The sequence below is a fragment of the Montipora foliosa genome, chromosome 12, assembly GCF_036669935.1.
Source record: "Montipora foliosa isolate CH-2021 chromosome 12, ASM3666993v2, whole genome shotgun sequence".
Classification (NCBI taxonomy): Eukaryota; Metazoa; Cnidaria; class Anthozoa; order Scleractinia; family Acroporidae; genus Montipora; species Montipora foliosa.
In genome coordinates this window covers 31,925,249-31,937,748 of record NC_090880.1, presented here as the reverse complement: position 1 = coordinate 31,937,748, position 12,500 = coordinate 31,925,249, and the positions used below count along the sequence as shown (strand labels likewise).

At 38.4% G+C, this 12,500-nt stretch overlaps 1 protein-coding gene across 1 annotated transcript in view; it reads right to left on the bottom strand.

Annotated features, from left to right (window-relative positions):
- Nucleotides 1-2,091: 2,091 nt before the first annotated feature.
- Nucleotides 2,092-12,500, bottom strand: part of LOC137978446 (NAD-dependent protein deacetylase sirtuin-2-like) — a 16,431-nt gene continuing 6,022 nt past the window's right edge. Inside the window, exons 4-15 of the mRNA XM_068825377.1 lie at nucleotides 11,967-12,115; nucleotides 11,363-11,419; nucleotides 11,054-11,122; nucleotides 9,684-9,807; nucleotides 9,016-9,075; nucleotides 7,884-7,939; nucleotides 7,125-7,201; nucleotides 6,700-6,754; nucleotides 5,766-5,833; nucleotides 3,533-3,599; nucleotides 3,040-3,130; nucleotides 2,092-2,709 (exon numbers count right to left, since the gene is read on the bottom strand). Coding sequence (XP_068681478.1) covers nucleotides 2,603-2,709; nucleotides 3,040-3,130; nucleotides 3,533-3,599; nucleotides 5,766-5,833; nucleotides 6,700-6,754; nucleotides 7,125-7,201; nucleotides 7,884-7,939; nucleotides 9,016-9,075; nucleotides 9,684-9,807; nucleotides 11,054-11,122; nucleotides 11,363-11,419; nucleotides 11,967-12,115 — 980 coding nt within the window. The 3' untranslated portion in view covers nucleotides 2,092-2,602. The remainder of the gene's footprint in view (nucleotides 2,710-3,039; nucleotides 3,131-3,532; nucleotides 3,600-5,765; nucleotides 5,834-6,699; nucleotides 6,755-7,124; nucleotides 7,202-7,883; nucleotides 7,940-9,015; nucleotides 9,076-9,683; nucleotides 9,808-11,053; nucleotides 11,123-11,362; nucleotides 11,420-11,966; nucleotides 12,116-12,500) is intronic.

Below are 12,500 nucleotides of genomic sequence, written 5' to 3'. Positions count from 1 at the left end.
AAAAAAACCAGGAAGCTAATTTTTTTTGTTGGCTAGGTATCGAAGAGCCAGAACATTTGCGCATGCGCTGACGGAATGTTTGAACAAGAGAGAAAAACGCAGTACCTCCAGACACCGGCGCTGGAGCGTCGTACCAAACGAGTCATCCCGGGATTTCGGCCCGTGTGATCGCTTTTGGACGCAGTTGGCCCTTCGCTGCTTTCTGCTACCGACCTCGCCTTCCGGTACGGCATTGAGGGAGAGATATGTCGGCCCCTAAACCATATGTGACAAATCCCACGCCTACTCACAGCTCCAAATTGCCCTTGTCAATATAGCGTAAGAATTAGATGGCTTATATATTCAAGAGAAAAGTCATTTTATCTGTCATATGGTAAGCACTGGAGTCGCAGATTACAAAGTGTGTGCATGCGCCCTCGTAAAGGTAACATACATACAGTCATAAGCTTTTTCCGAATAACTACAGAAGCTAATATCTTCGAGACATTACATTTACAGCTAAAATACATAGCATATACAGATACCTACTAATTACGTAATATTTAAAGATATATTCATTAAAAAGAAAAGCCGCTGTACAAAATGCGGCCCTGGATTGTCTTTTGAAACCACCGTTTCTTTGACACGAGAATTACAGCGAAATGAAAGCACAACTTTGTCGGGAATTTTGTATGATGAAACCTTGTTCAGAAATCCAAAATCTACGCTAACAGCACACACCAGGCCTACTCCTGAGTATCTGGCTAGAAATCATTTCCTGTGGCCGCGCTTCAGCCATTCGATGAGGGCCAGTCTCGTGCTTCTTAAGTTGCCTCGCTCATGCCCAAAAAGAATTCTGGGTAATTCTGCCATTCCCTGACAAGGGAAGACTCCCGAGTCTCATTTCATGGTTTTTTTCATAAGTGTCGGGCCACCTAGTCCTACCAGCAAAATAACGCATCGATTGAAGGTTTTAGCTTTCAAAACTTGCCCAGATTGTGTCAGTAGGTCCTGGAATTCGTCAACAGAAAGGCCAGAGAGACAACTTCACTCGTGAACCGCCATGTTTACAACAGAGCATTTTAGGCGTCCCAGTCTGCGTGAAACCATCTCTCGCCTCTGTCTGAGACAAGGCCAGACACGCACGGTTCTTACGTTACGTTTATGCCTATAAAATCAACTGAAATGTCAATTGCTGGTACAAAAAAAACAGCATGTTAATCTGCATAGAGATGTCGAGCTTGACTTTCGTAGTAAGAGGACAGGTAATCTGCAAATATAAATATCGTTATTCTCTTATCTACATTATTATACCGTTTCTTTGACACGAGGATTAAAGCGAAATGAAAGCACAACTTTGTCGCGAATTTTCTATGATAAAGACTTGTTCAGAAATCCAAATTCTCCGTCAGCACACACCAGGCCTACTCCTGAGTATCTGGCTAGAAATCATTTCCTCTGGCCGCGCTTCAGCCATTCGATGAGGGCCAGTCTCGTGCTTCTTAAGTTGCCTCGCTCATGCCCAAAAAGAATTCTGAATAATTCTGCGCATTTTCCTGCATTTAGAGGAAAATGCACGACTGTGATGGTATTTGGTAACCCACTGAGTATGGTGGTACCCTCTTCTTGTAAACTTTCTTTATAATTTTCCATTTCTTCCTGTTTTAACTCGTTTTAGATTGTTTTGTTTGGTTTTCTTTAGTTGATTCCTTTTCGTCAAGGCTAAACTAAAAAAAATCAAATTGTTTTATCCTGTAAATTCGTTGTTTATGTAAGGCCAGTAAGAATAATAACCCGGGAGCTCCGCTTTTGGCTTGGCTAAATCTATATATTAGCCTTGTTGATGTAACCAAAAGAAAAACTATGGTTTTATGTCTTGTTGCTACAAAAAAATGTGCTCCTCACGCCAATTTACATTTGTATAAACCTGCATGAATGATACGTTCTGTGACAGGAAGATGAAAACAAAAAAAACTCTTTTGTTTCATGTAAAATTCTACCTAAAAGACGAGAAAAGCAATTTTATTCCCTTTTAATAGTAACAGCACCGGAAAAACAGCTTTCAAAGCATGCTCGGATGACCCACCACCCCAAAAGAAGATTTAAACAAACTAGTGGTAACCTGTAATTCAGTTTTATTATCTTGTCTCGCCCATTTTGGCACAGTTAATTGAAACATATCTGTGCAGTTAATAGGCCAAAAAATCATATTGAGACGCTGTAAAGAAACGCAAAACTATCGAATTTGATCGAATTTGAACGAGAAAAAAGAGGACGATCGCCGGGTTCGCATGATAAATATTTGTGTTCCTCAAACAGAACAGCAAAGAACAACGCCCCACAACGTTCTCCCAGGAAAATAATGTGAGACTAACTCCCACAACAAAGTTAAAATATCAACTTATCCCATGAACAAATAAAATAATGTCATACTGTGTTATTGGTCAAAAATACCGTTATACTCCCTTTTATGTACAATTGAAATTTTAAACTTAATGCATTGTGAACTTTGCTTAAGGTCATTCATTGGACTGACTGAAGAGAAACCCGTTGCTAATTATAAGATTGTCTTTCTTGGAAACTAGAAAATGGTTTGGATGAGGAAGTAGCGGTCTTTGTAGAATTAGCCACTCTTGCCCATTTTAGGGGAGCTGTTTGGCGAATCCGTTGGCCGGGAGGAACTTGTTGACGAATTGTCTTTTACAGTATTCTCTTCCACTTTTATCGGACCTGCGGAGAAAAAAAAATACAGTTCTTTCAAACGGGATAGGAATCTAGCGCATTCAAACACTCTGAAAGCCGCCATTCTTCTTTGAAGCTCATTTAATATCTCTCACAACTCGACGAAGCACATCACGGGTAAAGGCCACTTTCGAAAACACCAAGGGAAAACAAAAACAATGCATATGCAAAATTTGGGAATACAAACAAAGAGTATTGTGGTATTTTCAAAAGTGGCCTATAACTTTGCCTAACGATCACATGACGAACGAATTCTTACCCAGGGGGGAGGGGGGGGGGGTAGGGCACGGGACTGATGCCCTTCATTACAACACATACCGCTGCTTTCAGCATCTTTTGATTTCACTGTCAGTTTATCATCGTCGTTCAGCCTTTTGTGTTCCGCCTCGTAAAGCTTCAACAGCTCATCCTGTTAAAAGAAAGGAGAACACCACGATCAAAGATTGATTCCTACAGGAGTCCAAGGCCAGGAGCGAGCAACTCCCATATATTCCTGTCACGGCGTCTTCACAGACCGATTTAATTTTAGATTGAACTTCCCGCGAATGAGCCTCCCGCAGGAGCCCGATGACCAATCACACGAAACTAACTTGACGTCATAGCTTCACTGAACCGGAACTGCATTTGTTGTTTTGCGGTAAAGTACGTCTAAAAATAGATTGGTCTTTAAAAATGCCATGACATAGGCTTAGTGTGGGAGTTGTTCGCTCCTGGTCATCAGCTCCTGATTCCTATTATTATGAACATTCTAGCGACGTCTCTTGCTCCAAGTTTTAACATCGAAAGGTCGCTGAGTTAACAGATAAATTACCTTCCATCCCAACAAATCGGCCAATGCGACACACCCATCATCAGTTGTACCTTGCCACATCACATCTCTGAAGAAAACCAATACAGTAATGAATGAGCTACATGCATCATTGTGGAACTTTATTCACAAACGTGAACGTAAATCCGAAGCAATGAAGATTCCTCTGCTAGGAAATAACATAAAAGAGAAATACTCTTCTTCACCAACAAAATGGTTTTTACAGTTGGGCTTAGTTACCTGACCTTGGAATGAAAGTGAGGCTGGAGTTGCTTTGATAGAAACCTCACTGCTTTTCTCATGTTAATGATGTTGTTCTCATGCTAATTAGATGTAATTTACATAAATAAAGCAGTGAGGTTTCTTTCAAAGCTAGATCAACTCCAGCCTCACTTTCACTCAAAGGCCAGGTAGCTAAGAACACAACTGTAAAATAGCCTCTGTTTCAAGTTTCAAGTTTTATTTATTTACAGCAAACATTTTAAGTTTACTAGGCTGGCTTGCAGATAGCAAAGAGTTAATGGCGGCAAGCCTGATTGTACACAGAATAATTTAGACATTTTTTTAAACAATAAATTATCATTACACACAACTACAACATGTAAGCATTACTCTTCCTGCTTTCAATTATTTAGAAGGTAGAAGGATTTAGGATAAAGGGAGAGGAATACAGGCTACGTAAAAGAAAAATATGTGAAGATATGGATAGTGGAAGAGGAAAACTACAGATTAAACTTAACTTCAGTCAGTATAAATTTTACCTTTCATCTTATTAATTAAGGTATCTGTCTTGGCACAGGAGTTTTCAGTTTCTAGAATTTCAATTAGTTTTGTTTTAATGGTTTTGTTGAAAGAGGTTTTGGATAGGTTTTGGAGACTAGTTGGTATCCCATTCCAGATTTTAACGCCAACTCGTGAAAAAGGCTTACTTTGGACATTAAGTGCAGATTGTTTGCTAAAAAGATGCTCAGATATTGATGAGCGTGTGCTGTAAGAATGAACAATAGTAATTTTAGAGAACGAATTCAAAATACTAATCGGTGCAGAATTAGTGTTGATGTCGTACATCAAATTACCAAATTTTCTCATCATATAGGAATTCAAGCGGTAGAAGTTTTCCTTTCAAGAAAAGGGGTATTGCTTACTCACTTGCTTGAGCAAAGTGAACAACACGGAGTGCACGGTTTTTGAAGGACAACAACTTAACTCTATTTAAAGGCCCATCTTCAACCGACAGGCTTTTCGACCGTTCGTTTTTGTTATGGAACTTCGAATTCCTTATTGTAGCGATCTGATTGGATCAATTTCAGCTTTGGTGGGATTTACACGTATGAAAATTGTTTCACGGCATGCAAAGCCTGTCGGTTGAAGGTGGGCCTTAAAAAGGTCTTGGATGCATTTCCCCAAGAAGTTAATCCATACCTTATACAAGGTGCAATGAGAGAAAAATCTTGAGCTGGGTTCGATTAGGAACAATGTGTCTTAACGTCGCAATTAAACCGACAGTTTTGCTAATTATTTTGGACTACTCTTGAAAGTTACACACAGCTTTCGAAATCCAGCTGGGTTTCTTCTTCAACGATTGTTACTGGGAATGGCAACCTCGTTAACCTAGTTAACTATTCGTGATGTTATTGGTTGACTGTCAGTTGAGCCTAGATGTAATTGACTGTGAAGACTAAACAGTGATTGGTGCACTTCGATCCGTCTATAGGTCTAAGGTCTGTACGTGCATCGTAGAATACGTCGAGCAGTACTTTGATAGAGTAAAATAATCCGTGTGTTGTTTGTCTGTTGTTGATCAACAACCGCTCAGGTTGTTGAAACATCAGTCAATGTCATCTGCGTTCGATTGACTCCATTCCGAAATAAGAATACGTAGAGTGATGATTTAAAACGGTATGTCTGGCATTTTTAAGCAACAAAGATAATAAAGATATGTTTAACATAGCATTTTAGCAGGTGTTTGACAATTTTAATGTGAAACTAACTTAGGCTGCGTTCGATTGACCGTATTCCGGAATAGGAATACATGGAATAGAAGTTAGAAATCCTTCGTTGTTACGGAGATTCACAATAAAATTGTCAAACACCTACTAAAATGCTGTTTTAAACATATCTTTATCTTTGCTTCAAAACGCCAGACAAACCATTTTAAGTCATCACTCCAAGTATTCTTATTCTGGAATAAGGTGAATCAAACCCACCCCAAGTTATGACTAATGGCTTATCTTACCTGTAATTCTCATCATGATCAAATTGAAATCCACTGCTTTGTCCCATTAACATTGAAAAGAAGTCCACCTGAGGCCAGCAAAAGAAAAAGACTGTCATTGAGAGTATTTAATAGAGGAAAAACTAACTATGCCTCAACTATGCCGAGTTGCTCGAATCAAGGATGGCGGTAACCAATAGTTGAGCAGTATCAAAATCGTATTTAAAACCTGTTATTTACACGATGAACCATACATGTATTCTATGTACCCCAGGTAACTGATCTAATTTCATTCGCAGCACATCATGTCATGAAAACCAAGAGAAGAGAGCCCGTAGGTGATTCATGGCTCCAACAGAACCTCCGTTACCCAGGGTATATTCCATGATGTTCAATTAGTCACTGAGGGGTTTCCGTGGGTGGGATTTACTGCTGACTGTTGTAGACCTTGGGATGAAAGTTGGAAGATATAATTTCTGGTCTAAAAAACGTCCTAGCATCCTAAAACTCTGAAAAAAATTTAAAGAACCGGCTCACTGTATGCATAGAGTAAGGAAGATAGCCCTGAATGCTGTGACATGGATTTCGGCCAGACCAGATGGTCATTCTCGTCACCAGAGCCTCGGATCTCAACCTCGGTCAAGAGAAGTGCTCTGGAGTCGAGATTGACCAGATGGTAAGAAACATCAAGCTTAATTTAGAAAAAGCAAATAGACCTTTTCGGCTTGTACATTTTGTTTTCCCAATACAGATAATGTGATAATACTCAGGAGGCTTGGTCCTTTGTTTTGTTCATTAAAAAGAGTGCACGCAGGCATATTCATGTTTGCATGCCCTCATTTTAATGAACAAAACAAAAGACCAAACCTCCTGAGTATTGTCACATGATCTGTATTGGGAAAACAAAATGTACAAGCCGAAAAGGTCTATTGTTCTAAGAAATTTATTGCCTCACCTCTTGTCCACATTTTTCTTTGTTAATCAATAATCTTGGCGTTGTTTCTGGAACTCTAAAGAACAAGAGTAACGGCTCTATGCATGCCATCTTTACATTATAATTTCGTAAAGTTCACATTGACATAAGAGCAAACTGATAACACTTTAATTCATCACTATCAAATGGCCTTATGATATACATTTATAGATTCAGTTCTTCCTACTGTTCAATGTCAAAAGTGCATGCAAGCATGAATGCCTTGAACTTTAAAAGAACGTATTATCCTTTCAAGTATGGAAAATGTACAAGTTCACCAGTTTACCTATCGCGGATTGTTCACCCTCATGCAATAAAATCTATTTTCCTATGGGGATAAACGCTGAAATCCTGCAAGTGTAGACGCTTAAAAGATTCCAATAAAATGAACTTTTACTTTATCTTACCTGTCTACAAGAGAGGCAAAGGGCTGCACGACTAAGGAAGTACCCATAACAATCAGAAGATCACAACTGGACATATCCTTTGAAAAGAGCAGTGATATCATGAACATATGATACTATGTTGTACATAGTTTAGATTTAATAATAATAGGGCCGTTTATACGAGAGAAAATAAGCCGCGGCTTACAAAAGACGCAAACACCCTATATACCGGTAAATGGTACAAAATCTATGTTCACGGCTTTCTCAAGCCATGGCTTATCCAGGCCTGGGAGTTTTTACTCGTATAAATAGTTCCTTTTGCGTATTACATGTATGTACGCCGCAGCCAGAGTAAGCCGCGGCTTATTTTCTCTTGTATAAACGGCCCTAATATTGCATATACATGTAATTTTCAAACTTACAGTTTTCTATTGTACTTTAGTATTCAGTAGTGTAGCAGCTCTCATAACCTGTTATTGTCTTCTAATGTAAGCAGCTTCTCTTGTTTTTAAGTCTAAGTCATTTTGTTTTTGGTTAGGGTAGCAAGCTCATCACATACATTACGAGAGCTGCTACATCACCACTAGTATTTCTAGTATTGCAGCTGATAAATAATTTATCAGCTACAATTAATACTACACTTTATTCACAGACAATTATTGTCTGTGAATAAAGATACTCACGATTATCCATCTAACAAAGATACTGTGAGCATAATTCCTGCGTGGGAAAGGGATCAATTTGGGGGTAAAATATTGGATATCTTTGCATTGCACCTACCCTTTTAACACATTGGTGGAAGCGTCCAGGTAAAGATTCTCCAAAAAACACTATGTCTTTAGGGATGAAAAATTTAAAAAAAAGAAAATGAGATATACTAATAGAGCATGACCTGCCCCATACAAAATCAATCATCAACCATTTTTGTACTAACTCACACATTTTTAGAAACTAAGACATTCTGACAATCAGGGTCAAAATATTTTGTTTCAGTTGTTTTTTTAATGCAAAACTACTTCATTTACATGTAAATGGTGTTTCAGTGCAAGATCTGACAGGAGAAAACTAGAGAGGATCCCATCTGGAGCATGCACCCTTTATTATCATATACAACAAAACTATGGCTTATGAAGACTTCCTTAAGAAACCAGCAATGGTAAGCTAACATGATTTGAGGAAACAGTAACTGGCAATTTTGATATATGGTAAAGTAAAGCAAAAATTCCAGTACCTACACATAATTATGAATAATTCTTGAAGAAAGCAAATCAAGATATTCACTTCACAATGCAAAAGACCCTGAAATACATGTACAGGTACTTAGATATCCAAACAGTGACATATGGTAAATATTGGTGCTGCATCGGTGGGGAATGAGTACACAAAAATTTGGTTTTATCAACACAGTTGATAATGTAAATTGACCACTGTACAGGGATTCTAAAAGCTGACGTCAGCTTTTGGAAGCCCTGTACGGTGGTCAATTCACATTATCAACTGTGTTGATAAAACCAAATTTATGATAAACATTCCTTAGTCATCTAGGGCCCTGTGCGTTGTCTAAATTGTCCAAAGGTTGCGTAAACAGTGAGATTTACATGTAAAAGAGGATTTTACAAAATGGTTGCTTGCGCTTCTTGTAAACTGGACGTCCTTTCACAAAATGGAATGATATCTTTAAACATCTTACCATGGAGTTACTTTAGTTTCATTTTAGTGTAATTATTTTAAATAATAGTAATCATTATTTAGCATTTCTGCTATTTTGGGCAACTTCAGACAATTAAACAACAGCTGATTGTAACTACTTTAGTTTAGTTAGGTAAGCACTACCTACTTTGTTGAACAAAGGTCCAAATGAGCATCAATTTAATCTACAATATTTATTTAAAGCAATATACCGGTAACTCACCTGGTTTAACAATGCCATTACATTCAACACAAGAAGGCACTTTGTCTGCAAATATTTCCTCTGTGAATGAAAGATGTAAATATATTCAGTCAAGAAGATTGACTGAAGTTCCTTTTATTCTCGCATGCATTATCTTAAATAAGAGGGATGGGGGACAAGGGGGCAGCATGGTCTTTCTGTTTTTTTACATACATTGTATTGCTCTCACTGACTAATGAGAATATAGTAAGTGGTCTTGATTTGTGACATAACGTTGACAAGAAGCAGTGTTAGAAAGTCAAACTGAGGCCAGTGGCATCTTACAAAAGTACATGACTTCATTGACAGGGTCAAGTGTGAAGTCAACAATAATATCTAGGTGGGGGAAGGGAGGTGGGGGGGGGGGGGGCAATTTTCAAGAATAAAGTGGGAATACTGTGTGTTGCTTGTTTGTGGGGATCACGGATGGAGTAGTTGCGAGAGCATTATTTTGCTTCCTAACAATGTGCACAGGATTCAAAGAACAGTTTTTCACTACACAGGGGGTGAGTTTGTGCTGGTTTTCTATCCTGCTCTGAGGGTTTTTCTGTACACTAAGGTGTAAAAAGTATCCTTTTTTGACTACAGTCTTATTATTCTCCTACCTTTTTTGAAGCACTATTTATGAGCATTAAGTCCATTTTTCATACCTTTAACCCATTCACGTGGATATTCCTTTTTGCAATCCAGGCAGTGAGCTATGTGAAAGGATCCATGTGCTTCTACAAGGGCATCATCTTGAATGCCGGCCACACGCTCTAGGGTGTCTATATTCTGAGATACCAAATGCAAATATGCATCTGCGTACTTGAGAAATTGGTAGGATTTTTTTTCCAAACTAGGAGGGTCTGGGGAAATTTTGGAAATTTAGGGTCTCGCAAATGCCATTTTTCGACTATTTCCAAAGCGCATTTCAATAAATAAAGGCAAAGTTAAATGCAGTAGTTAGTTGTTTATTTTACCCACAGGGATAGGGAAGGCCTTGCGCCATGCGCAAATGGTGCATAAATTTAGAGAATGTTGCATTCAAAAACTACTAACTGAAGCCAGCATGCACCCTTGTCATGTAATAGGTGATAAGCACTTCAATCTGTGTATAATTTTGTAATACATCAAATAAAAACACAGAAATATCGACCAGTGTCTTTGTTTCTTTGATTGGCGATCTTTCATGTTCATTTGTTTTCGTCCCCAAACCTCTCCTCGCTGTCGAGTCACGACATGTGCTTCACTTCTGTTTTTGTCATTTTCAACAGAATGAATAAGAATTCATTTGCATTTTCATTATAACGCCTCCAAAGAAAGTCCCAAAATTAGATGGTCATGTTTTTTAATGCCGAGTCTGCTAAGATAGATTGCAAAAATGGTAAAACCAATTTGACTGAAAAAATGCGAGGAAAAGAGCACTCCCTCCCCACTTTCAAGGCCTGCAACTGTAAGTATAAATGAAGACAGGAAGTTTCAGGAGAAGTGTTTAACACAGTAACAATGATTTTAAGAGTGGAACTGTGACAGGTACAGTAGCCAGGGTTACATATCATAAATTTACTGTAACTGAGAAATACTAAATGAAATGAAATTTAACTAGGTACTCAAACCACAGTGAAAATACTGTATTGATACAATGAATAATTATTGCACTTATCATTTCTGTATTCCCTTCAGCCCACCCCATGACTTCAATGGCCCATACTTTGATGAAATGGCCTATAACTTTTGAAAGGCAGGGGTCATAGGCCCATTTATGTATTTTGCCTTCCCAATCCCTGTACCCATCTGTTGAATTTTCAGCAAGCTACAACACAAACAGGAGATTACAAGCAAAGGGCAAGATGTTGCAAACTCTGTTATAACATCAGCATCATAATCTTCCCTTCAAAAATAACTGAGAACTGGGAACTGAGGGCTTTTCCTTTTTACAGAAGTGCCTTTGGAGCTCCCAAAAATTGTTTGCGTGCGTACACCTTCGAAATCTCATGCTATGCTCCTGAGTACATGACAACACAGCCTCTCTTCGTACCTGAGTGTAATTTCGTAGGAGCACTCCCTTGTCATGTAACATCCTAATGAAATAATGAGAGATGGTGGGCTGAAAGTGAAAAGGAAAATGAAGTTCAGAGATGGGCAGCACAGATAATAAAAATGGTGAGTTACATGTATAGAGACAACCATGTGCAATACTACTGGTAATGTGTAAGAGAAAAACAGACATCAGTTTGATAAGTATTTACCTTTTCATTAAAAAATAATATGAAGTTGTATATTATGCAACAATACTTGTATATTCAATTGAAAGGCTGCCCTTATCTAATATGGAACTTAAACGTACCAGGAATTTTCCAGGATACAGCTCCTTGGCCAAAACATAGAAGGGTTTTGGATTGGACTGCAAAGAGTAAATAACAAACAAAAGCAGTGGTATCAGAATTGGAATATTAACTACAGTCAACCCTCTCGTAAGCAGACACCCTCAGGGATTGGAAAAAGTGTCCGTTATTAGAGCTGTTTGCTTACGAGAATTATTCCCACAAGTGAACACCCAAGAAAAATAGGGGGGATGTCCGATTATGGGAGAGTTAATTAGTGGGTGTTAATTGCACACATTTTACTGGGTAGCCAAACACAGCAACTGAACACTTTCTTGATGTTCCGCAGAAGTAACTTAAAGACAAATTTCACTGCCAAGAGTCAATATTACTATTATATGAAGCTGTCTGCTTAAGAGAGACAGTAAACAAAAGAAAAATCTAATTTTCATTTTCAAAAGTGTCCGCGTCCGCTTATGCAGAGAGTTGACTGTATGTACAGAAATCTTTTACATGATTAAGAAACTTCAATTCCATATTTTAGGTGGGAGCAACCTCTGGACATGGTCTTACACATATTTAATGAATACCATTGTAACTCTGTTCTTGTTTTTCTTAAAAGCCTACCTTAAAGAATTTAATCTCAAATACTGCTTGAGGGTGAGGAAGATCATATTTTTCCAAGTTATCATAGAGACCAGTTCCTGGAGATCTAAAGTCAGGAATTCCTGCTGCAGTTGAAATTCCTGCACCAGTCATTACAACAATGTTGGAACCTAGGGGACAAGAAAATGAGTGAGGACAATGTGCAAGCCAGCCGGCCATGCTAGTCATGCAAGCCATGGCAGCGAGCCATGCAAGCCATGGCTGCAAGTCATGTGAGTCAACAATGCGAGTCACGCAGTTATTGATTAAGCTAACTGTTTTAAAATGAGTGCTTAGACTTAAATACTGTTTATCTCAGCGCTATTTGAAATGGGAGCTTAGACTTAAATGCGAGATTCGCATGGCTTGCATAACTTGCTGGCTCGCAGATTGTCCATCCCCCAAGAGAATCCTACATGCACAGTTTAAAATATAATTTGAAGTGTTGCTATGATTAACAAAAAAATCATTTCCTTTGTTCTTCAGATTTTGAAAGTGTGTTTGCTTAACACCTGA